Source organism: Nyctereutes procyonoides, unplaced genomic scaffold (assembly GCF_905146905.1).
Source record: "Nyctereutes procyonoides isolate TBG_1078 unplaced genomic scaffold, NYPRO_anot_genome, whole genome shotgun sequence".
Lineage (NCBI taxonomy): Eukaryota > Metazoa > Chordata > Mammalia > Carnivora > Canidae > Nyctereutes > Nyctereutes procyonoides.
The window spans coordinates 53,631,877-53,658,811 of NW_026575047.1; the positions used below are offsets into that span (position 1 = coordinate 53,631,877).

Consider the following 26,935-nt stretch of genomic DNA (forward strand, 5'->3'; position numbering starts at 1 on the left):
TAATATAATGTGCTATTATTATAAGGATCTGTATCCTTCTCTTCTATATAGTTATATATATATATATATATATAGTTATATAGTTATATAGTTATATACCTATAACTCTTCTATTCCTGTATCAGTGCCACACTATTTTGCGATAGTAGATGTATGGCACATTTTCAGGTGTGCAAAGCCCTTCTTATTTTCCAAAGATTTTTTGACCACATTTGTTTATTTTTTCTTTCCTAAATATGTGGTAATGTTTTGTTTGACACTGTTTTAAGGCTAGAGGCTAGTTAGAATCATAGTGAGTTTTTAAAAATTCTGGATTTATGGGAAAAATATATGTTATAAAGGAATATATAGGAAAGATATATTTTGTAAAATATATACAGACCATTAGAAGTATATTTTATGTAAGCCTCTGGGTAATCACAAAAAAAAAATACCTATAAAAGTTAAACAAAAGAAAAAGAGAAAGGAATCATCACCAAAAAAAAAAAAAAAAAAAAAAAAAAACTGGAACACAAAGGAAGATGACATGAGAAGGAGAAAAGAACCAAGGCTTAGCAGACAAACAGAACACAGTTAACAAAATGGCATTAGTAAATCTTTCTCTGTCAATAATTATGTTAAATCTAAATGGACTAAATCCCCAATAAAAAGATATAGAGTGGCTGAATGGATTAAAAAAAAATCCAACTCTGTGCTGCCTACAAGAAACTCACTTTAGATTCAAGGATATACATAGGCTAATAGCTAAGGGATGGAAAAGGATATTCCATGTAAACGGTAACCAAAGAAAACGGGTGGCTATGCTTATATGAGACAAGGTAAACCTTAAGTCAGAAACTGTTTATAGACAAAGAAGGTCATTGATAAAGGTCAATTCAACAGAAAGATATAGCAGTTGTAAATAAATATGCTCTCAACATCACAGTACCTACATAGATAAACTAATATTGACATATTTGAAAGGAGAAATCAGCAAAACAATAATGGTAGACTTCAGTATGCCACTTTCAATAATGAATAGAACATCCAGACAGAAAATCAATAAAGAAGCAGTGAACTTGAACAAAATAGACCTAACAGATACATACAGAGTGTTTCATTCATCACCACAAGAATACACGGAACATTCTCCAGGATAGATTACAGGTTAGGGCATAAAACAAGTCTTAACATAAACTTAAGAAGATTGAAATCCTACCAAGTATCTTTTCCATCCACAGTAAAGTGAAACTAGAAATCATAACAGCAGGAAAACTGGAAAATTCACAAATATGTGAAAACTAACATGCTCTTAAACAACCACTGTGTCAAGGAGAAAATCAAAAGGAAATTTTGAAAAAACTAATATACATATACAAAGATCCATATATGTGTACCCACATGCACTCATACACACACAGGTAGAGGAGCTTATTTTTTACCTGATTACCCTTTCTTGAATTTCAGGAACATGGCAAATTGTTTTCTTGATGTTAAAACTTGATAGAATTACAAGAAAATAATTAGTCTGTGAATTACTGTTACTTATATAGTTATCTAAGCAATTTATATCCACCAACTACAAACCAAAAGCTATTGCTTCAGGGGGCAAAGAACAGGTTTTGAATTACCAAATAAGGTGCAGTTCTGCACCATTGTGGGGAGTGTAAATCTCCCCTGAGTCCTCCTCAAAGTTAAAAGTGTGATTGAACAAATAGCAAATATTGTATGAGAGGCAAACCTGTCCTCTTCTAGTAGCATTTGTGTTATTGATGATGCTCAAGAGGCCAAAGCAAGACCAAAATTCACTTAAATTTGTAGGGATCCTAAGTAGAATGTTTGCATCTGGAAATAACTTTCACAAATTCCTTTGTAAATCACTCACCTTTTCTATATGAGGCTAATTTTAGCTCCATTTGTAAGATCAGTATTCAAGCCAGCCACGAAGACCTCTGTCTGCAAGAACTACTTTCCACAGAGACGAATTAAATGGCCTGGGATCTATTCCAAGATGTGCTCATCACTTGAAAAATTTTATGGAAAAGAGAAGTCACAAATTTTACACACACACACAGATCATACTACCAATAAGAGTTCTTATTCAGAGTCTTTGCTTATCCATGAATTTACTTGGGTGATGGTGAAATTTTCTGTGTGTGTGGTTGGAAATTTAGAAATTCAGCATCTTATTTCCTTCCAGTCTTCTCTTAAAACTCAGAAAAGAACAATGAAACATCCTGTACATTTTCAAACAAGTGTTTACCAGGCACTTATTTTGAGTGAGGTATTCTATTATAAATAATAACAGAAGACTGGGTCTCTGTTCTTGCTGTCCTCTCAAAATTAAAATGGAAATATATTGTCAGGAACTATGCAGGGTCTGAGATTGTACTTGCTCTCAAGCTAACAAAGTAGCCTGTTGCATTTACTGTCACTTCTCAGGCAGAAGACATGAGACCCCTGACTCAGAGACAAAGGACTCTATTACTCATGGCAAAAGCAACTGCCAGAACTTCATGTTGGTTTGTGTCAGTTCCCTGTGGCCCTCAAGTCTCTTGGGACAATTGCAAAGGGCCCATCGTGAATGCCTGCACACACAGTGAGACTGCATTATGGGAGAGAAGCCCTGAGCCTGGAGAATTTGCTGCATTTGTAATAAGCCTACACTTTGTTTAAGGTTAAGGATACCTCCTTCCTCAAGGTTGCTTCTTGCAAACCCAACCCTGGGAAACGAGTTGGGTAATGAGCAGTCCAGGTTTCTCTTCTAGGCAAGCCCAGCAGGAGTTTGCACGTATGCTCAGGGTCCTTGGCAGATTGCCCCTCCCAACGCAGATCTGCATGCAATGTCAGGTAACAGTCTATGGCCAGTGTCTAACATCACAGTGCAATAAAGAATATATGGTGCAGGTCATCCTGGGGCTTCAAAGGAGGAAAAATTCTTTGTGATATCGGCTGTTGGAGAAGAAGACCCTGGGGGAAATGAGATTCAACCTGGACCTTGAAACTGGAGTCACATTTGGATTCAAGAGGCAAAGTCACATAAGAAAGGACTGCAATTAGAGAATACTCCACCTGGGTAGGGTGGGTCAGAAGAGGCAGAGAGCAGTTGGGAAGCTGGGGTAGGTTGTCCAGGAATGTAGGTGTGAATGAAGGCCTGAACTGGACAGGCCTGGCATTCGGGAGCAGGGGACAGATGGAAAAGACCCACAAGAGGATGCTTGCGTTCAAGCTGGTGACATGAGAACTACTTGTGCAGAGTTTTGAAATCTTAATGTATTTGCTTCATGCTCAGAGCAGAACAACCCAATTGCAAGTGTACCTTATGCTTCCATGCAGGAGATTTTAAGCCCTGGAAGTTACCGAGCATGGCCCTACCCACCTGGAACACAGAGCAGGATGGGGATAGCATAGTTTCTCTGGTCATACTCCCCTACACTTCCATCCACCTTTTCTAACGTCCAGTTTTTCCACATTTGAGTCCCTTTCCCACCATGAAAGACCCTCTAAGATAGACATCCCTGCATTGAGTAATTAATAAGCTTCAATAGGATAATTCTGATAAAGCCCAACTCCCATCCCTTAATTATAACAGACATAAAATTACTCTTAGCTATGGTCTCCTCACTTAATTTTTATGCTGTGGCTGATAATGGTCTCCTATGGGATCTCTTTTTTAATTCAAAGAAAGAAAAGAAATATGTAGGGGGACAAATGGTCAGGGAGCTAATAGAAATGAACATAAGACCATTTGTCCTCTGGGCAAATTTTATTGGAGTGAGTATGCACAGTGGCTGGCAGTGAAACTTAGCATCCACAGTGAAGACATGCCTTGTTTTCACACTTGCCATTTTGAATGACCTTATAAAAATATTTTATAGAACATGGATTTCAGTGCTTGAGGAGGAATCTCTGATAAAGCTGTCAAAGGGCAGAAGTAAAGGTATTATTTAAGCCAGAAAGAGAATTCCAAAGAAACACATAAGCATAATTCCAGGTGGTGTGCCATTATCTGGGGGGTGGGAGTGGGGGGGGAAACCAAGCATTTTAACAACTGGAAGAAGAAGAAAAAAAGTCTTTTTTGGTGTGTGTTTCAAATGAATACACTCCATGAGACATAAAGCGGTGATGCATATTCAAAAAAAGGATGTGATTTGTGGGGGTTTTTTGAGAAGTTTTATTTGGTTGCAAATGAGAGTATATACAAAGTTAATGTTCTTTTCAGAAGGGTATTTCTTTTAATAACAGTGGAATATATGGTCAATAAATAACAAAAATAACAGTGGAATATATGGTCAATAAAGTTGAAATTTTTAGATTGAGGACAAAATTAAGGCATTGATTATATTTTTGGTTACGGTACATTATGAGCTGTCACTATATTGGTTCTAGTTTTTAAAATTACCCCCTGATATAATTAAGATTTCTACATACTATCTCAGGTTATCTCTGGTGTATCTTTAAGGTGATAATGGCAATTTCATCCAGGAATACCCTCTTCTCTGGGGAGTCTGAAGCACCCTAATCCCCTGCAGTCTGGTGGATCTGGAAGAGGGAATGAATAAACCCCAGGTCATCAGATGTATCAAAGGGTACCCACAGAGGAAGACACATATTGATTCTGTAGGGATGACACCTAGTCTGCATCTCCTGTCCTGATCTTCATCATGAGCTCCAGGCCCACCTTTCTAACTGATCATGAACATCTCTGTGGGCAGGTCCCTGGCAACCAGCTTTATGTGTCCCAGATCACACTGGTTATTCTTCAAAGACTGCCTCTTTCCCACAGGCCCCTGGCACACTGCTAGCATCAGGCTCCCATTCTCAATATATGCCTCAGAATCATCTCCTACTCTCATTCTTCTCCCTCATGCTGGTCTGTCCCCAACCAGTGGCCATGCCCTGTTGATTTCAGCTTCATAGTCATTCTAAGACTCCCAGTCTCCATGTTTCCTCCACGTGCTCTGGTTTCACCCTTCTGCTGCAGTGGCAACCTGCTCACCCCCATGTTTCCACCCTCTCATTTCAACACATGTTTACTGAGCACCTGTTACATCCCAGCTTCTGCAGTTGGCCCTACAAAAGGTGTCTCAATCATTTGTGAAAATAGGTTGTATTATCTCTTTCCCAACATCAACACATCTTCAGAGGTATCGCAGCTTAGAGAATAAAATCCAAGCTCCTTAGCCTCTCTCCAACCACATCTGTGCATGTATTCTTCCACAACTGAACTCCCACCCTGCTCCATCCTTAGTGGCTACAGGGGCAGGGAGGACACTCGGGATGGCCATAGTAATGTTGCACAAGAACTTAAGGCAGCTGTCTAAGTCCTGCTGCAACCACTTAGGAAATGAAAACAAAAAAGCCACCAAGAGCTTTTGACCAAGATGGAATTATAAGGACTGGATTTAGTCTCCCACCTAAAGTGACTCCCCATGGTCCCAGCCAAGAAAAACCAAAAGAGACAAAATGTGAAGACACACCAGGCAATAAGGACAGTGATCCTGAAATATGGTCAACAAATGAGGTAAGCCCTCAAGGGGCCCCAGCTTATAGCCTCGAAGCCTCCAGGTCATAGGGGATCTCAGGAGGATCCCTGCTGCAGACTCCCAGAGTTGGAGACATAGAGCTAAGAAAATTAGGGAGACTAAGGCCTGGGGACTAGAGTTCCCGGGACAAGAGTAGTGGAGGGAAGAGAATTTTGAGATCTTCAGAGGATCCCCCTGGAGTAGTCAATCGAATATTGATTAGCCCATGCATATGAAGAAACTATTGGAATCGTAAAAAAGAATCACAGAAAAAGGTTTAGAAATTGGTGCAGGCCTGAGAGTAGCACCTGTTCCCACCTTGTTCAGAGGGCCCAGAACACTCTTACCTCAGGAATGGGGAATACTTAGCCCTAGACCAAACTCTTCTCTCTTCTGCCTAACAAATATTACAAACAAGATTCAGTTCTCTCTCTTCACATTGTCATTGAATGATTTAACATTGGGGATATGTTTAAACATGGTATGTTAATTTTGTTCCCTATAATATTATCATTATCATCCTCCTTTTGGCTATTTTACAAGGCAGCTTTGAGAGCAAATGAGCAGGGAAAGGGGTTGCACAAAGGTGTGATCACAATAATTTACAGGAAATTGGGGAACTTTCTTAAAGGATGGTATAGATAAGAATACGTTTCATGTATATATGAGTAAAACCACTGGGAATGCTCTCAGACCAAAAGGTCATTTGGACACATACCTAGTGCATATATCAAGCATTCCCTGAGGAAATACAATGAGTATATTTTCTCTTGAGGATTTGTCAACCCCTTGATTCGATCATTGAAACTAGCCTCATTAATACCATTGTCTTTTAGGTGAAAGATCCATTTTTTTTCCTGATAGCTTTTTGAGTATGTACAGTATTTTGTACATTTTTGTATGAATAAGATTAGATTGGAGGAGATATCATTACAGGAATACCTTGTTTTACTGTGCTTCATTTTATTGTACTTCTCAGATACTGCGTTTTTTACAAATTGAAGGTTTGCTTTGAGCAAATCTGTTGGCAACGTTTTTCCAACAACATTTCCTCATTTCATATCTCTTTCATATTTTGGCAATTCTCATAGTATTTCAAACTTTCATTGTTATTATATTTGTTATGGTGGCCAGTGAGAAGTGATCTCTGATATTACTATTATGATTGTTTCGGGGCATCACAGACCATGCCCATGTATAGGATGGTGAACTTAATTGATCAATATTATATGTATTCTGACCACTCCACTGGCTAGCCATTCTGTAGCTCACTCTCTGTCCTTGAGTCTCCTTGCTTCCTGAGAGACAACAATGTTGAAATTAGGCCAACTAATAACCCTACAACAGCCTCTAAGTGTTCAAGTGAAGGGACAAATTGGATGTCTCTCACTTTAACCTAAAAGCTAGCGATGATTAAGCTTAGTGAAAAGGGCATGTTGAAAGCTCTGATAGGCCAAAAGCTAGGCCTTTTGCACCAGCTATCCAATTTGTGAATACAAAAGAAAAGTTCTTGAAGGAAATTAAAAATGCTATTCCAGTAAACACATGAATGTTAAGAAAGTGAATCTTATTGCTGATGGGGAGAAAGTGTAGTGGTCTGGAAAGAGGATCAAGCCAGCCACACTATTCCCTTAAACAAAAGCCTAATCCAAAGCAAGGCCCTATCTCTCTTCAGTTCTACAAAGGCTGAGAGAGGGAGGAAGCTCAGAAGGAAAGTTTGAAGCTAGTAGCAGTTGCTTCTTGAGGTTTAAGGGAGAGAGCCATCTCCATAACATCAAAGTGCAAGGTGAAATGGCAAGTGCTGATGTAGAAGCTGCAACTAGTTATCCATAAGATCTAAGTTAATGAAGGTGGCTACACTCAACAGTAGATTTTCAATGTCGGCAAAATAACCTCATTTTGGAAGAAGATGCCATCCATCTAGGATATTTGTAGCTGGAAAGGAAAAGTCAATGCCTGGCTTCAAAGATTCAAAATACAGACTGACTTTGATGGACATACAATGAAATTAATGTTGTTTTCAGGCCTGTCAATACAACATCCGTTCTGTAGTCTCAGATCAAGGAGGATTTTAACTTTCAAGTATTATTATTTAAGAAATACATTTCAAGCAAATCAAAACTGCAGTGAGATACCACCCCACACATGTCAGAATGGCTAAAATCAAAAACACAAAAAACAATAAATGTTGGTGAGGATGTGGAGAGAAAGGAACCCTCTTGCACTTTTGGTAGGAATGCCAACTGGCACAGCCACTCTGGAAAGCAGTATGGAGGTGTCTCAAAAAGTTAAAAATAGAACTACCCCAATGATCCAGTAATTGCACTACTGGGTATTTACCCAAAAAATGTAAAACACTAATTCAGAGGGATACATGTATCCCTATGTTTATAGCAGCATTATTTACAATAGCCAAATTATGGAAGCAGCCCAATTTTCACTGACAGATGAATAGATAAAGAAGATGTGGTGTATATATACACAATGGGATATTATTCAGCCATTAAAAAGACATGGTATATCATGGTATATCATTGCACACTTATCAGAATGGCTAAAATAAAAATAGTGATACGAAATGTGGGCAAGGAAACAGAGAAACTGGATCATTCATACATTTCTGTAGGAAAGTAATATGATTCAGCCACTCTGGAAAACAATTTGGCAGTTTCTTACAAAACTAAGCATTCAATTACCATCTGACCCAGCAATTGTACTGTTGAACATTTTTCCCAGGGAAGTAAAAACTTAGGTTCACACAAAGACCTGCCCACAAACATCCATGGCAGCTTTATTTGTAACAGCCCCAAACTGAAAACAACACAGATATTTCTCACATAATGCCCTAGTAAGCAAACTGTGGTATATCCACAATGGAATACTGCTCAACAACAAAAAGGAATGATCACATGGGACAGAGTGGATGAATCTTGATGGAATTATGCTGAGTGAAAGAATCCAGTTTTGAAAGGTTATGTGCTGTACGATTCCACTCGTGTACCATTCTTGAAAGGACAAAATTATAAAAATGGAGACCAGACTAACGGTTAATAGAGTTTGGGAATGAGAGATGGAGCTGAAGGAGGGGGAGAGAGGTACGTGTGTTCTGAAAGGTCACCGTGGGGTGGGGATCCTTGTGGTGATAGAAATGTTCTAGATCTTGACTACATCACTTGTCAGTCCTGGTCATGATATTTTACTATAGTTTTGTAAGATGCTACCATGGAGGAAACTGAGCAAAGGGTAGGCAGGACTTCTCTGTATTATTTCTTACACCTGTCTGTGAATCTACTGGTACTTCAAGGTAAAAAGTTTAATTAAGGGATGTCTGGGTTGCTCAGTGGCTGATCATCTGCCTTTGGCTCAGGTCGTGATCCCAGGGTCCTGGGATCGAGTCCCACATCAGGCTCCCCAAAGGGAGCCTGCTTCTCCCTCTGCCTATGTCTCTGCCTCTCTCTGTGTGTCTCTTATGAATAATAAATAAAATCTTTTTTTTTAAGTTTAATTAAAAAGCTTGGCATTTTACTAAACTCTTCAAAATTTTGAGTTATATTTTAATCGCCAAAGATAGCCCACCCACTGAAATGTTGATGATTTCAAGATTTTCTCAGTGAGTGCCTGGTAGTGATTGAAAGTGTGAAATACATCATTTAGTATCTAAGAATAATTTGATCAGCACCATAGAAGGATAACAAATGTGTCTCTATTAAAGGCCAGTTTTGATTATTTAAAAAAAAAAAAAAAAGAACAACAGGCTATAAAAGAAAAACCTACGTGGAGTGGATGGCATTTGGCCACACTCATTCTAGACCTTGATGGAAATACTAAGGATCTGCCATGTTGTCAGATGAGACTGACATTCTGCTGCATTTTTCTCTCACAGGATCTCCTCTTCAGCGTGTGCGCCCTCAATGTCCTCTCCACCATCGTGTGCGCGTTGGCCACAGCCATGTGCTGCATGCAGATGGTCTCTTCCGATGTCCTGCAGATGGTGAGTGGGCCCCTTCCTTCCCAAGCTACTTTGAAACCAATGGAGAGGGGGCACTTGGGTGGCTCAGAGGTTGATCATCTGCCTTTGGCTCAGGTCATGATCCCGGGCTCCTGGGATTGAGTCCAGCATCAGGCTCTCCGCAGAGAGCCTGTTTCTCCCTCTGCCTATGTCTGCCTCTCTCTCTGTGTGTCTCTCATGAGTAAATACAATCTAGAAAGAAAGAAAGAAGAAAGAAAAGAAAGAAAGAAAGAGCAAGCAACGGAGAGTAGACACTTGTAGCTTCCAACCAGAAGTCCCAAGGGTAATGGGCCCTGAGAGTCATGGTGCTTGGCAGTCACCTCATGCTGAGCACCTGTACCTTTGGTGCCACTAATGTATTTCTTTTAGGCATCGTTGGAGTTGCATGTTAACAGAGTCCTGCCACCCTCTTGGTCCCCTGGATGGCCTCTTGTGTGTGCCTTTGAGTAATTTTAGTAACAGTCCTATAGCCCTAGACACCCTCTGGGCCCAGAATCTCCAGAGCAAAGTGCTTCCTCAAGCTGCAGAATTTTCTTTTAATAAAGGAAGGTTTTTTAGAAAATGAGTTCCTTTCAAATTGAAAAACTGCTCATCTGTGCTTTTTAGATTTGCTAATTAACCCTGAGCTCATAATTTAGTGGCGGAGTCACTAGCTGGCCATCATTTGACACTACCCACTGCCCCCCCACCAGGGTCTTACAGTCCACGAACTGCTGCTCCCACGGGGGAGAAATGAGAATAGAACCAAGGGTCACACACTTATTAATATACATTTATAAGTACACCCTTAATAAATAATGAAGACTCTTCATTATTTGGACGTGAATGAAACGCAGCCCACTGTACAGTATATTACCACTAAAAACATTACAAAAACCAGAAACTGATGGGAAGATACGTTCTCCGGTGCTAAGGGTAGAATCATCTGTGTGTCTGTCTCTGTCTTCATCTCTGTCTCTGTCTCTCTCTTTTTGCTTCTTCAAGACCTACCCTGCTTCCCTCTCAGTGTCTTAGGCATCTCATAAAATAAAAAGCAAGTTATTCTTGTAGTAGGCTGTTTTATTTGCTCTTTCTTATCCACCCCATGGCGATACATCAGTTCATCAAGTTACAGGGCCAGAGAGCATCATTACCAAGATGTTAAAAATTCATTGGTTCTAATCATATGCAACGTCCGCCTCTTTGTGACACAGCTGTCACAGCCGGGCTGACCTTTCTGAGAGGTGGCAGTTTTCTGAAAGGGATCTAATTAAACAGTTATTCAGCTGTGATGAACTTTTGGCCTCGCTCACCGAGGCCTCATGTTGGTGATTTTCTCTGGTGTGTTGTATAAAGGAAAGGTTAAGTACCGTGGGGTTCTATTCACCTCCGCACATTTTACTATTGATTTGTAAATACCACACCAATTTGACCAAACTAACAGAACCAAAGGGCTATCAGTGTAAAATTTTGCCTTCCCTGGTTTGAAGCATTAGAGTGAAAATTACCAACTAAATCCAAATCAGGTGTACGGTGGCTGTGACGGCATATACACCAATAACATCGATGCAGGGTCATGCTGTCATTCCACCATGTGGCACCTGAGTGGGCCTGGAATCAGCCACGTCTGGGTCAGAGTTCCACCTCTTCTGCATATGAAGCAAGTGACTCTAGACGTGTCACCAAACCTACCGGAGCCTTGGTTTCCTCACCTCCAAAGAGGACCTAATGGCATACCTGGTGAACATTCAAGAAGTGTAACCTATTTGACTCTTAAATGCGGGGAGGGGGGTATTGGTTTGTTATTGGGAATCTCCTGCAGCCATGACCATGAGTGCCATGGTCCTTGATCTCCTGTCAACTATAAAACACCATAGGGAAGTGAGGTCTTGTCATAATGAACACAGCCACCATGAGGGCCTCTGGTTTTTCTCTTGCTGGGTATTCAGGAATAAGTTTGCTTCTAGCCCCTAGCATGGAAGTAGAAATTTGTTAAATCCCTGCTGGTGAGTCCTTTTCCCTTTGCTACCAGGGGTTACAGGACCAGACAAGGCTCTGCTCTCCTTCTGAGTCCCTGGCTGTGCCGCTGACCTGCAGCATCTCCGGGGAGTCAAAAGGGAACTAGTGGCACATGACCATGGTGCCTTGTGGGACCAGTGAGTGACCTTGGGGCATGTCACTGCCTATTTATCCCAGTTTTCTCTGCTCTATGTAAGACTGTTCATACTTTTCTGTCCTCATGGGGCCGCTGAGGGAGGAATCAGATAGTACATGTGCATGTGCTTTGAAAAACCCTGCTGGCCACGTGGAGGAGGTTGGCTTTTACCACATGGGTCAGAGGCTGGGCAAGGCTGGCCACACAGGCCGCATCTGGGAAAAAGGAAAAGAGAGGAGGCCCAGGGGCTTATGGTTCGACCCGAGCGATGGAACCTGGAATTGAGTTATTCATGAGCATGCCTCACAAGTTCTTTTTAATTTTTTAGAAAAGTCTTCTCCTCTTTTTCCAGCTTTAATTTGACTTGACTTTAATTTTCTGACTTCACTTCATTAGACTGATTAATTAAAGAAGTAATATATGATCACTGAAACAAGAAAAATAGATATATAAAGACAAAGTTAATAACCTACCTTCTCCCACCTCATACTCCTGAGGAAAGTTTACAGCGAATCCTTCCATTTCTTTCTTGATTTCTTAGGTTTATATTAACGTAAACAAATAGTCTATCTTCCTTGTCCCTCCTTCCCTCCATTCTTCCCTTATGTCTTCCTTTTTTTGTTTTTAAATATTAATTTATTTGGGAGAGACAGCATGAGCACAAGCAAGGAGAAAGGAAGAAGCAGCCTCCCTGCTGAGTTAGGAGCCAACACAAGGCTCTATCCCAGGACCCTGGGATCATGATCTGAGCCAAAGGCAGATGCCCAAATGACTGAGCCTCCCAGCTGCCACTTGTTGTCTTCCTTTTAACTACATGGAATCACACCATTCATATCACTCTGAAACTTGACTTTATAACCTGAAACTATCACAGACATCCTCTATGTCATTATACACAGAAATGTCTTCATGTCAACATTGATCTGTACCATGGATGTAATGTCAATCAATTGGCCACTTCTCTATGTGTGGGTGCTTGAGTCGTTTCTTGGTTTTGATTTTGGTTTTGTTTAGGCCTGTGCAGATGGTGCTACCAGAAGCTCCTTGCACATACAGGCCTAGCTCTCTTGGTCTACTTATGCTAAACCCACTGGCTCAGTGGCCACAGTTCTCTATCCCACCCATAATGTGCCCTGCCCACTCCTCATGGCACAGTCACCCACTGGCAGCTTCTGGGGTTCACCCACATGCCAGCTCTGCTCCCAGCAATTGGGTCACAAGTTTTCCAAGGGACAATTGTAGCTGTCCCCAAACCAGTCTAGGCCAGTAGTATTTGGCTTGTGAGTACATACTGTAGTGCTACATAAGCCAATGAAATGTGAGTGCAAAAAAGATCATTGCTTAACCAAAAAAAAAAAAAAAAGTGCTTTGGAAAGATTCAGTGAAAAAGGGTCCCTAGATATATTGCTGTCAATTTGGATGTGAATGAGACAATTAGTAGGGGTTGGGATACAACTTTTTAAAAATATAGGTGTCTGCATACATGTTGTTTCACAAGTACCATTAAGTTCCAGCTCTGCTCCAAAAACAGAAATGGGAAGCAAGATAATTCTCATGATTGTCGTTTAGGCACCAAAGGCTACGAGGCACTCCAGACAGCAGACTGACTCACAGTGAGGGCCTTAGCCTGGCTCCAGGGGAACCCATAATTCCTCCTTACTTCTGGGGATTCACATCTTGGGATAATTAACCATTTTTGGAACTTATATCATGAATGCATGTATACATGAGATGCAAAGTTTGATGTCTAGCATCAGAATTTGTAAGGCTGAAGTACTCTAATATGTTTTGGAAATAGTGGCAAAAGGCAACTGATTATAAAATTCAGTTTATTGATAGTTTCGTGGAGAAAGCTTTTACCTCTGTGTCTCTAATCTCACATTTTTAGTTTTATTCCTTGAGCGTAATTTCATTTTTCCCATTTTTTCATGTAGCTCTTTCCTCCTCATGAACTTTATTGCCAGCGACTTTAAGGGACATCATATGCTATTACATGTGCCTCCATTAGGCACTTGCTAGTGAACTTCATCTTTTATTATTGTCATTTATGTTCTCAACACTAGTCATATGCCCTGGAAAGCAGAACGCCTCCAGAAAGTGCAGAGTGCCACGCCTTTCCCAGACATGCTTGCTGTGGTCTTTGCCCATGGAACTAGCAAAGGGTCAAGGGTGGTTGTAACACCACCCTCTGGAATTCCCAGAATCACTCAGATTTACAAGCATTTTCACCTCTCCAGCTCACCCTAGTGCCCCACAGAGACTGGCCCTCCTTGGACCCACAGTGATCTTCCTTGAGGTCTGGGTTTAACAGAAACATCTCTGTGTAGTAGGTGCTACTTATCTATCAGACTAGAACTAAGTGTCAGATTAATCTTTTTTTTTTTTAGATTTTATTTATTTATTTTTAGGGGGGGTGGCAGAGGGAGAAGAGGAGAGAAAGACTCTCAAGCAGACCCACACTGAATGTGGAACTTGACTCACGGCTGGATCTCACCACCCTGAGCCGAAATCAAGAGTTAGATGCTTAACTGACCAATCCACCCAGGCGCCCCCTATATCTTAAAGGCTAGTTACAGCAGACAGTCCTAACAGTGAAAGGAATATGCTGCAAACATTTTGACTTTAAATATGCAGATGAGCCTCTGTCCAGCAGGGTTTTGATTTGGGGCCAAGATCTTCTGTTCAATTGTGGGTCTATGTCTTGGTGTTTCAAGTTGTATTTCTTGTATAAACTTCATAAAAGTTGCACCATCTGTGATTTCCAGATTCAGTTCCTTTAAATTGGAGCGAGAGACCTGCAAAATGAGCAGAATGCAGGTCTCCCCTGGATGTTTTATGACTCTTGTCCACTCCCTTATAGCTGCCTGGCCAGGACCCAGCTTGGCAGCACTTTCTGCTCAGTAGCTCTCCTTTGTCAAGTCTTTCCAAAGCATTCGACTGGGTTCTCATAGAACAAGCAAGTTCTCTCGCCTGCATTCATGTCATGATGAATTACAGCAGTAATTAAACTGGCCTTTAGCTGTTCGGGAATGCACCCCTGTGCCCCGGGTAGACAGGGAAGGCACCTGGCATGCCTGGCGTCCTGGCAGGACCAGAGAGCAGCAGTGTGCCTCGGGCAGGCAGGACTGCAGGGTCTGTACCGGGAGGGGAAACCCAGCTCATCCGGTCAGTTGGCGATGAAAAGTCGATTAAGAAAACTTCTCCTGTAGTAATATTAGAGTATTTCTGCCAAGTCTCGGGAAGGGTAGAGGAAGAGGGCTATTGCCCTGTATTTCTTAGTCCTTATGGGAAATCTCAAAGATGTGGGCAATCATTCAGTAGCTAGAGCGTGGTAGGGAAGCCGGAGGGTGTGAGGGGCTGGTCGGGAGCCTGGGGAGGGATGTAAAAGGAGGCTGGCAGGCCTGCCCAGAGGAGAAAAAGCAGCCCAGAACCCAAAAGAGTTCCTGGAAATTCTAGCCCCTTGTCCTGTCCTCCATCCCTTACTCCCCCACCAGCCCCTGTGGCAGGAGATGGAGGCATTAGGGCTGCAGAGCTCATACCAGTGATCTGGTCCTTTGTTTAAGCCACACAAGTCTGCCATCTGGGTCTCTGACTGGGAAGTGGTGTTTCCCAGTGTGACCTGTCAGGCCAGGTGGGGTCAGGGAGGAGGATTGAGACTCAAAGGGACCAGAAACGTGATCACAGTCTCATGGGCCCTCAGTGGTCAGCCAGGGTCACCCAAGCCCACTCACCTCCTCGAACCCCCAGCAGACTGTTCTTATGGAACCAAATTTTAGGGTCTCTATCGATGGGCCTTGGGAAGATGCCCTAGGCCAGGTGGTACCCCAGCCCTCCACCCTGGTTCCAGTGCACCTGGAGGGACAGCGCATGCCCATGTTGGGGTTCCCTCTGCAGAGTAGACAGATGAGGAGGGGCTAAAACGCTTCTCGATTGTGGATGACAAGCGCTGGGCAGCATGATGCTTGCATCAGGTGTGTGGGCACCTCAGCCAGGTACCAGCACCACTCCACTCCACGGGGACAACCAGGGCAGTTGCAGGTGACCCACCTGGGAAAGAAGTGACGATTCAGAGCCACTTTTCCACCCACCACAGCCCAATGCAGGCTTATTGCGCCTGGCCACTCCTTTGCAGATGTGAGAGCATGAAGTGTGTGGTGGGTGGGCTGGCCGGGGGCATGCCTGCCAGCTCCTGAAGGATGACTAGGAGGTTGCCAGGTGAAAGGAAGGTGGGGAACATCCAGGAAGAGGGAACATACACAGGATGAGCATCCATCGAGGCAGCTTCCACCCCTTAGGGTGGAACACAGGGTAGGAGTGGAGAACAGGAGCTCTCTTCTTCCAGGCTCCCTCTAATGTCCCCAGGTGGCAGAGCCCAACAGGGAACCAACTAACCCGGGAGTCTGGGCCACGTGGTTTGCAGACTTCCAGCCCTGGCATCTCAGAGCCATTCCGAGCAGTGACCTTGGGCTTAGAGACAGACCCCACCTCATTAGAGAGATATTGATGGCGGGGGGGGGGGGTGTATGTCAAGTGTCACTTGCAGGCTTCCGCCTGGGAAGGCTGAGGAACCTAGGTGAATAGGACAGTTTGCAGCAAGCTGTGTCTTGAGTTGCTTCCCCAAAGATGGAGCCAACACACCACCGGAAAGGTGATCTGGAGTTTAGAGCAGAAGTGGTTAAACCTGTCATTTAGCCCTTAAAAAACCTCTGGTGTGTGGCAGCATCTACAAATTTAAACCTGCTAATAGGATCATCTGGAGCGCCACACCTCTCTCCTTGAAAATGCTTGTTATTCCCATTCCTGGTGGGATTGTATATGTAATAGGAAAGCATTCTGGCTTTTGCATTTCATGCTTGAGTGTGCTATTGATTTTTCTAATTTCTGATAGAGACTAATTCAAAATATGTCCCTATTAGATCTCAAGGACATTTGGCCTTGTCCTAACTGATCTGCTTTGGGCAATAAGCATCAGGGCCGACAGCTTTCCCAGGCAGAGTACGATAGACACACATTCAGCTCATAGCCACTGACTCACCTCTGTTTCACATAATTAAACAAAGCCATGGCTCAGGCCTGCTGAAAAGGCAAGGAACGTGCTCTGTGTGCTAAGAAAGCCCAGAAGAGACAATTTCAGTCCGATGTGTTATGTGTGTAGACACGGTCACTATTCTTTCTCCGTTAATCCAGAGCATGATAAATTCATGGCATTTGATCACATTCAGGATCGTGACCTCACCCATGCTTGTGCAAAAATGTCCTACCAACCCAGACTCTTATCAAGTCCAGACCACCCTACCCACTGCTGCCAGAAGGCACTCCCTACCATGCAGCTTTAATAGTGCTACTCCCCGACTCTAGCACCCTCCCTGGCTCCCCAGTGCCTCCAGAATTAAGAATTAACTTCTAGAGTCTTATATAAATTTGCTTTTCTTAAACACATGTTTCATCAGCTCACCTGTTTTTCTTGAGCCTGGCGTACCTTCTTGTAAGCCCACCTCTTGAAATCCTACCAATTTTCAGAACCATTCAAGAGTCATCTTCATTAACGCTTTGTTGACTCCAGATCCCTGCACAGTGCTTGGAGAGCTTGTTTACTAGCGGAATTGTCCTTGCTCGGCCATGTATAGTTGATTGTCTCACCCATCCCTCACCCTCCATGCGGTGGGAGGTCCCAGTGTTCGAGTAGCACAGAGTCTTCCTGCACCGGCAGGCACCCACAGTGAGGTATTAATTGGAAATAGAGGAATGGCTCAGACATCTCCATGCCACAGGTAACCTCTGGGGAGCAGTGACCAGAGGATGGGAAGTTATTGGCCAGTGCTTCCCGTGGGCAGAAATGGAAAACTAGGCAGAGGTGGGGTTCTTTTTGTTTAAGCGATTTTACCTGTTTGCTCAAGCAGCATCTTGGCTTTAAGGTTGCACCCAGAATGTTCTGGAGCTCATGGTTTCTTTTCCTAAGGGAAAAGTATTCTACCAAGTTTATGAATCCTAGGATCAAGATGTATTCATTCGTCCTATGTGTCCAAAGGGACCCATAATGAAATATTTGAGAATGTTCTGTGAATGGGTTAAACAGATATTTTTTTTTTTTAATACAGAACTTCTCAGGGCTTTTAACACACTAACATGTGTTATAGGGCTCCAAGAGGGGAGAATGATCTGTAGCATTTCCCAAATTTCTTTCACTGTAGGAATTTGACAGGGGGTTGGAGATGAACATCTGGAGGGTCTGGTGGTTTCTCACGAATGCACTTTGGGAAGGGCTATCTGAATTTATGGATATCAGGCACCCTTTTGACCCACGGGCTTTGAGTAGTATAATCTGAAGAGAAAGATTTCAGGGTGGGAATAGAATTAAAGACTCCCCAGACTGTATTTCTCCTGAGAACGGAGGCATTCTGTGTAGCAGTGCAAGAAACAAAGCCTAACGAAGGAGTTTGGGGGCGAGGCATTCCTCATGGAGCCATCATTTTGAAGCGTGTGTTTCGCCGTCATAGCCCGATGGTTTAAATTACATAAGTTCTGAACAGACCATTAAAGCTTATGTGTAATCAGCTTAATTAGACACAAGCCACACAAGATATCCCGAATAACTCTGGATCTTTCTGTTTTCTAGTTCCTTCCGCAAAGGGCGCATTCCGCCAGCCCGGCCTGCGTGACCCCCCATGGCACCGTGCTCCACCAGACCCTGGATTTCGATGAGTTCATCCCCCCGCTCCCACCTCCGCCCTATTACCCGCCAGAGTACACCTGCACGCCCACCGCTGAGGCCCACAGGTGGGTCTTGCCGCTGATGGTGGCAGCGACCCTCGGGGATGCAAGGAAGGTAGAAGCAGTCCAGGATGTGGAATTGGCGATAGCCGTGCTTGTTTGCACTGGGGCAGTTGAGCTGAGGAGAGGGGACATCTGAAAGGCGTGTTTGATTAGAGAGTAGAGCATGAACGGTGCCCGGCGAGAGAGCGCTGGCTTAGAGAGCATTTCTCTGGCTCTCACTGCAGTGAGAAAAAAACACAAAAAGTAAAACTAGCCCGACAAGAGCGGCTCTGTTATGTTCTCTTGAAATGCAAAAGTGCCATTGAGTTATGGTCATTAACATGACCTATAAAATTTAATTAAACATTTAATCGGCTCTATGATTATTTTAATTTTAATGGACAGGGCCAGAGAGTTTATTGAAAATGTCAATATCTCTCCAGGAAAAAAGAAGAAACAAAACAAAACGAAAAAGCCAAAAGGTAAAACTGCCTAGAGAATGAGCCTTTTATTTCAAAAACACAATGAGTATATGACCAGGGGAAACCCTGACGAGTGATGGTCTGATCGCTTTTAAGAGAAATGTCAGCAGTTCAGGCTCCTTCTCCCGGGAGCGACAGTGTCATGGTTCTGCCTTTTCAGGGGCCTCCACTTGGACTTTGCTCCCTCTCCATTCAGCACTTTGTATGATGTTGCCATCAACAGCCCCGGCCTGCTCTATCCTGCCGAGCTCCCCCCGCCCTACGAGGCCGTGGTGGGCCCGACCACCGCCAGCCAGGTGAGACCTCAGCCCCAGACAAGCCACTGCCCTATAATAAGGCCCACTCCTTGCGTTTGTATTTCTCTCTGTGGTTTTTTGGACAGGAGGCAGCAGGCTCAGAGAGTAGAAACTGCAGAAATCCCACCCCAGGCCTAAGGATGCCAACCCAATATTTGTGCTGTTCCCCTGCAGCTCCTTTCAGATGCGTCTGAGCCTCACACCGGCTGGTGGTATATCTGGGGACACAGTGCAGAAGGAGCTGGTGCAGGTTCAAACCTGGGAGCAGAGACCCTGGGGATAGAGCTCAGGCCGTGAACCACATACCCAAGGCACCCCGGCCTATTTCAGCTCCGTGCCTCTGTCATTGTCCACGGGGGAGGTGAGACACTAGTCCAGGATCCCTAGTCCTGCCTGATGCCTGGCAGCTGTAGGCCTGGTGCCAGAGCCACCAGGTGGGTGTAATAGGCCTTCTCTGAGCGAGGGGAGCCAAGCCCTCCCACCACCTTGGGGTTCCTGACCCACTGTGGGCATGTGCTGGGGATGTGTTGGCAGATCTCAGTTTCCTCGTCTGTAAAATGGGGATCATAATATTACCAAGCACATAGCAGTGGATCCAGCACAGCACTTGACACAGAGCAGGTTTTAGCAAAAGTCAGTTGCCCGTTTTATGGTACTACTGTCATCGTGACTGTTATCATCACAGTTGTCACTCTGGCATATCGAAGGCCACTAGCCAGGGCAGAGAGATGGCAACACTGAAAAGTTCACACAGCACCCGAGTACAGGACTGGCTGTGGGAAGGCCACAAGGTTGGGGGCGCATGTGAGGAGCACAGCAGATAAACAGAGAAGGGGCACATTTAGGGAACTGAGAAATCCTGCCAAAGCAGAGGCTGCAGCGAGTTCTGAGATCTGAGCACGGGACAGAGGAGAGAGTAGGCAAGACCAGGACCAGGAGCAACTGAAGGGCATCACAGCACTCTCCGGAGCCCGTCTGCACCCACATACCTTGGGACTTCTCAGCAGCACCCTGAGCCACCTGCCAGGAAGAGGTGCAGGCCTCAGACTTGGCGTAGACCTTCTAATGTCCTCTGACATCCTGGGCCCATGTGGTGAGTGAGAAGGCCAGGAGACGTGCCCATCCTTTCCCGAGCCACCCACTCAGGAGCTCCTGGCCCACAGGGACATCTGTGGGTGGAGAAACTTCTGCATGATGGCTGATCAGACTTAGCGTCCGCAAGCCTCTGTAGATGATCGCATCCCCAAGGGAGATGACATTCTGCAGGCTGGACGGTTGTGGGACTGGAAGAGAAGGCAAGATGTGCCTACCTCTAGGCCCAGTGGGATGTTGGCCACACATTTGTTGCAAGAAGGATTGTCCTTGAGGGTCACCTGGGTGGGACTGCTCACCCTTGCACACAGTCAAGGGCCTTCTCTCCTGCTCTTGCCCTGGAGCATCCTGGACCAGCTCATTAGGCTGCAGACAGCAGAGTGGGACTCGGCCAGGGACTCTTGACCTTTTTTCTGCCCACAGTAGAAACAGATGCATGGGAGCTGCCAGTCCGGGGGTTGGCGGGATTTATTAGCGAGAGGCATGCCTGCAAAATCTCGTTTTCAAACGCACAATAATTGGATTTCTCTTGAATTTCGTAAAAAGCTGAGTGAAGAGTTCTGCCATTCTGAAGTGATTTATTTTCCTCTTAATGATAAAAGTAATTCAAATCAGTATTACCAATGAAAACTGTGTCCTGTAAAGAGAATCATAAGGACTCTGAGGGAGCCCTCTGTCCTGCTGGAGGGCACTGGGCAGGGGCATCCAATTCATAGTTGGGGGGTCCAGGGAGCCTCTGTGAGCTGAGGGCTCAGGCTGAGCAGGTTGTGGCAGGTGGCAAGGCTCAGAAGGAGGGGCAGCACAGCATGCGTGTCCTCAAAACAGAAAGCTGCTCAGGATGTCTGACATGAATGTGACGTGGGTAGAGGGTGACCTGCTCAAGGCAGCTCGTTGGATTCAGGGGTCATCAGGACCTCCCAAGCAGGTGTCCACCGGGTAATCGGATCTCTAGCTTGTGGCCTTGGAGAGCTCCGGGTTGGCCACAGAGGCAGTCACTGAATTCCGGGGAACCAGGAAGGGGTGGGAGACCACTACAGAATGACAATACTTTGAGTGCTCGAGGAACAGGACAGGCTGCAGAGTCAGTAGAGCACAGAGGGGGTCCTCGAGGGCCTGGACTCACAGACTCAGCGCTTCAGGAAGGAAGAGACGGGTCAGGTGGTGCCCAGAGGCTGTGGAGGGCTGACCCAGCTCCCTCTGGCTCACGATCCAGAGAATGCCGGTGAAAGCAGCATTCCTTCAGCTTCAGCAGGAGCAGCTGCAGTGGGGCAGTGGAGCAGGTGCTGGCACTGGCTAGAGGAGGGGGTGGGCCACGAGGTGTAGCAAGGGTGTGGGCTGGTAGTTTTTGGACTCCAGAGGGCCTCCCAGGTTTGTCAATCAAATGCAGGTGGCTGAGCCCACCCCCAGAGTTTCTGAGTCAGGATTGGGAAGGAGAATCCTGTAAAGAATTTGCCTTCCTACCAAGTCCCAGCTCTGCTGCTATGTTGCTCTTCTGGGGAGACACTTTGGGAATTCTTGTGAGACCTTTGGCAAGGAGGAGAGAAGTTAGGAGATAGTTAGAAGGACATTGGCCTTAGGGCATGAGGGCTTACCAAGGAGATGTGGAAGGGCCCAGAGAATGGGACCAGCTGAGCCAGGGTCAGGGAGGGAAGCCTATCAAAGGTAGGAGGGGAAGGCTGACCAAGCATCAGATGGTCAGCTCTGCCCTGTAACCAGCAGGGGCACCAGGCAGGGCAGTAGACAGGGTTGGAGACCCCTAGCAAGCCCACAGAGGTGTGCTTCTCCACGGCTGCCTTGGGAAGAAGAAGGAGCTCTGCTCTCACCCTTCCACCTGCTGCTAGAGGCCATCAGAATTCCAGATCCATGCTGGGGCCAACCTGGGCCTGCCTCTCCATCCTCCCTTTTGTGAGTTGTTACTCCCATTTCCAGCAGAGAGAATGCCATGGAAGGATGAGTGATTATGTGCCCACTACTCTATGGAGAGCAGCAGGACTTCTCAGAGCCCTTTGCTTCTGGATCTTGATGGCGAGAACCCCCCAACAGCAGTCCTAATGATGAGATTGTGGAACGTCCTTCTCCATCCTGTCAAGGACCCCAGGTCCTGGAAAGTGGCCTCTGGATTTGGGTGTGACGTTTGATGCACCACCCCACACTTTCACACCAGAAGGATATTGATGAGTGTTTTATCGCTGGTTTACTCTTTTTTCTCTGGAGCATAGAATACAATTCTTCCTTGACTTATGATGGGGTTATAACCTGAGAAACCCACATAATTTGAAGATATCCTTAATACCCCTAACCTACGGAGCATCATAGCTTATCCCAGCCCTCCTGACATGTGCTCAGAACACTTACTTTAGCCTACAGTTGAGCACAACCATCTCATACAAAGCCTATTTTATAATAAAGTGTTGGCTGTCTCATGTAATTTCTTGAACACTGTCCTGGAAGTGAGGAACAGGATGGTTATGGTACAAAATAGTTGTGAGTTCTGTGGTTGTTTACCCTGGTGACTGAGTGGCTGAAAGGGAGCTGGGGCCCCCGCCTCTGCCCAGCATCACAGGAAAGGATCTTGCCCCAGATTGCTAGCCTGGGGGAAAAAATTAACAGTCAAAATTCAAACTACAGTTTCTTTGTAATGAATGTATTAACTGCATTTGCACCATCGTAAAATTGAAAAATCCTAAGTCGAGAGCCATCGTACGTTGGGGACCGTCCGTATGTGGGCGGATAATACTGGGTCTCATATGACACCGTTCTCCAGAACTATTGAGAACTCTTTATTTTTTTTTTTTTTTTTATAAATTAATTTTTATTGGTGTTCAATTTACCAACATACAGAATAACACCCAGTGCTCATCCCGTCAAGTGTCCCCCTCCGTGCCCGTCACCCATTCACCCCCACCCCCCGCCCTCCTCCCCTTCCACCACCCCTAGTTCATTTCCCAGAGTTAGAAGTCTTTATGTATTGAGAACTCTTTAAATGGAGATTTCTTTCACATCATTTTAATGATAAAATCATCAGGGAGGAGGAAGGCCTGTCTCCTAGTGCGTTGACTCAGAAACCGCCAGCTTACAAGCGCCTTGTGTATCACCATCTGCGGAAGCAATGTGTGTCTGCATGGCCCTTCTCTGGGCTGGCCCTCCTGGGGAGGGGGGAGGATCTGGTGATTCAGGGGCCACTGCCATCCTCCCCTCCAGGGGAGGCCCATTCTCTTGGACCCCGTGGTCTGGCAGCACTTTTCAATTCCACAGACACCTCTGGAAGTCTGGAAGTCAATGAAACTCATTCCCGTGCACAGAGGGAAGGCTGCGCTGGCCAGCTGCCCCCTCCTCTGGGGCAGCCCTCCCATCTGAGGACAGCAAGGAGCTTCCCCCCTTTACAGCACCATCCTCTCTCCCAGGGGGCCCTGGGGGGTTAATTACTTCCCCTTATGGACAAATGTCATGGAAATCGCCTCTCAGTACAGGTCTGGATAAAGAGAGGAAGACAGAAAAGCAGAATGTGCATTATGCAGCCCTTGTACAGGGGCAGGAGGCCATGCATCTGGGAGGGATTTTTTTATGCAGGAAGGAAAAGCACCCCTTGGCTCAGCACATTGCTTTTGACCCATTCACTCTGCTGGATTGGCCACATGCATGTTGCATTCTGACTTCGTTTGCAATATTCTTTTCTTTCCCATGGCTTAAGACTACAACTGCAGGACAAGATGAAACGAAGTGCCTTCCTTTCTATAGCAGGAAAGTTCCTGAGATTTTGCCAGTTTGATATTCCTACATGGATGATGGGACTTGCATTCCAGGGATCACGAAAGACTGTGCCATGATCTGTGGGATACAGAACCATGAGCTGAACAGGATCCCCTCCTCATGGAACTAACAGTTTGGCATGATGACGGGACAAACTCTAAGAAACTTCTCCCGGCTTCAGGGGAAGAACCAGCCTTGACAGGTGGAGCGGGATTGGGTGTGTGAATAACAGGCAAGGTCATCACGGTACAGCCTTGGCAAAGACACGGTGATGGGTCAACATGGAGCCTGGTTGGGGAATGTAAGGTAATGAAGGATGTTCACTGAAATGATTTGGGTACAGATTTTATGGATGTCAGACCCTAGCAGTGCCTTTAAAGACGTTGGCATTTGGAGTTGATGTGATCCAGTGGTGCTTTAGGAATTTTAATTTGGTGGCCGTCTGGCAGGCAGGAGGGAAACCCGAGATGTGGACTAGAAATTGTGAGAAAGGCACTGGAGGTGACCAAGGTACAGCCAACCACAGGTCCTAAAATTTAGAATTTATAGTTTTGAATGCAATTATTTTTACACTTAAACATCTGCAAAGTGAAGCTGCTCTGAAGATTACCTTGAGAAACTAGCCTAAAATCTTAATTCACATTTTCTGTGATTGCAGACAGTTGCCCCCAAAGAACAGCTTTTTAAATCTGACACTACCTGGTTGACCAAACCCAGGAGTGGGAAATTTACTCCAGAAATAGTAGTAGGCAGAATTTGCATGCGAGTGTCTTAGCTATAGAGCTCCCTAAAAGAAAGGGAGGTGAGGAGACTTAGCTTATTTGCCAAAATTCCAACTGACTTTTTAATTTTTTATTTATGAGAGGGAGAGAGAAAGAGATGAGCTGGGGGGGGGGGAGAGGCAGAGAGAGAGAGGAAGAGAGAGAGAATCATCAGCAGGCTTCACACCTAGCATGGAGCCCAAAGCAGAGCTCAATCTCATGACCCCAAGATCATGACCTGAGATGAAATCAAGAGTCTTATGCTTAACCAACTGAGCCACCCAGGCGTCCCCCAAACTGACTTTTTTAATTCCAACAACTGGTCAACATAGTGTGTCTGGGAATAAGTAAATGCAGCCTCTCTGAGTGTTCATGTGAAGCCACATGCACAGCCTCACCTCTCAGCGGCCCTCTCCTGCAAGAGCTATGTTGTAAGCCTTTGTTGCTAAATTCAAATTTCAACTAAAATTCTGTGCTATAAATATATTTCTTCTCCCCCTTCTCTGCTGCCTTTATATTTAATGGAAAACGCCGTGTGAACTGCACAGCTATTACCTCTGTGGCTTTTGTGTGGCAAGGTGGCCTTGGCCATCGAGGAGGGCCAAATTCAAATTAAACCCTTGACACCCCGCTTACAAGACATGATAGATATGCTGCCAGGAGCCATCTCCTCTCAAAACCAGATTTGACCAGGAGCCAGAGGGAAGCCAGTGCCTCTTCTGCAAAATATGAAATGAATCCAATTTCCTCCCGACCTTGTCCCGCTGGGCCTTTTATTTTTCTTGTTTTATTTATATTTCTTTATTACCAGCAGCGCTTCTTTGGACCTTGAGTGTCCAACTGACAACCCATCCCTGCAAAATAAAAAAAATAAAAATAAATAAAAATTTAAGAGTCAGGACGGAGCATGGAAGGAAATGAACCTTGAGGGCATTGTTCTTTTTTTGTGTGATTTAGAATATTCTCAACAGAGATGTCCAACATCATTTGTAGGCATATAGCGACTTCTGTGAAAAAGCAGGTGTGCATTGGTAGCTGCATGATTCCCCCTCCCCCGATTTCCCCCACCCCCACCAGCAGGACGGGCGTGCTGAGGAGGGAACATGGTGTGTGCAATATCACACATAAGTGGGATCAAAGGGAACAGTTAGGTGGCTATGGGTCTTCACCACAGGTGCAGTTCTTGCCGGCCAAACCTGGCTGCAGGTCCCTGCCCAGGCACGCTTCCCCTTCTTGGTGTTGGTGAGGGGGCTGCAGCCCAGCACCTGCCACAGCTCCAGCCTGGTTGAAAGAGAGAAAAACCGTTCACTATCTGATTGAAGTGGTGGGCGACAAGGGAGGCAGGAATGTAATTACATGAGCTGGAATTGGACCAAGCTGCAGGGGCCCATCTCACCTTCCCAGGCCTCCCCCAGAGCTCATTATTTGCAAGTAGGTCCCCAGAGCAATACTGAAATAACACAAGCATCCAGAAATCGTTTTTTGAGGTAGCACAGGAACACACGTGTACGGTGTTCATAACATTGAAGCACATGGTCTATTTGGGGCCACTGTCCCCCTAGCAGTAGTAATGGAGCAGATGTGGTCACCCAGGGTGGGAACTGAGGATGCAAGCAGAGGATGGGCAGGCAAAGACAGGGCAGGAGAGCAGAGGTGCCCCATCCCTGCCCTGCAGAGAAGGCCTCTCTGGGCAGAATGATCCATTCAAGAAGAAATCTGCAAGAGCACGATGACTCAAACACAATGCAAGCTGCATAGCCACCCACTCCCTCAGAGCAGGACAGTGTGTCCTGAGCCATGGGGCCTACATTCAACACAGCATGTGGCCCAAGTGGACCTGGACTCGAAGCCCAAGCTCAGGCAGGGAGGGCAACCTTGGAAGCAACCCCTTGATTCCATCTGCTGAAAACAAAAGGTTAGGAGGAGCAAATGCCAACTCCGGGCGTAGTCTGGGAGCTCACCGAAACTAAGATTGTTTGTTAAATGTCCAACCTGCGTCCAAGCTGTGCTGGCCCAAAGCATTACAGACCTCATGGCTGTCCCCTGTGGCTTTTTTCTTCCTGGTATGGAGGCGGAGAGGAGAGCGGCTGAGAGGAGAGGGTTACAAGTGAGGCCAGGGGCTATCCTGCCTCTTAGAGTGACTCTGGAGAGTCC

General features: G+C 45.3%; 1 protein-coding gene across 4 annotated transcripts in view; it reads left to right on the plus strand.

The window, feature by feature from the left end:
- ENTREP2 (endosomal transmembrane epsin interactor 2) overlaps window positions 1–26,935 on the plus strand; it is a 447,475-nt gene that overhangs the window by 407,181 nt on the left and 13,359 nt on the right. For all 4 annotated transcript variants that reach the window (XM_055326667.1, XM_055326669.1, XM_055326668.1 and 1 more), the window contains 3 exons: window positions 9,388–9,495; window positions 18,264–18,424; window positions 19,043–19,178. In XM_055326667.1, the coding sequence (XP_055182642.1) occupies window positions 9,388–9,495; window positions 18,264–18,424; window positions 19,043–19,178 (405 nt within the window). The remainder of the gene's footprint in view (window positions 1–9,387; window positions 9,496–18,263; window positions 18,425–19,042; window positions 19,179–26,935) is intronic.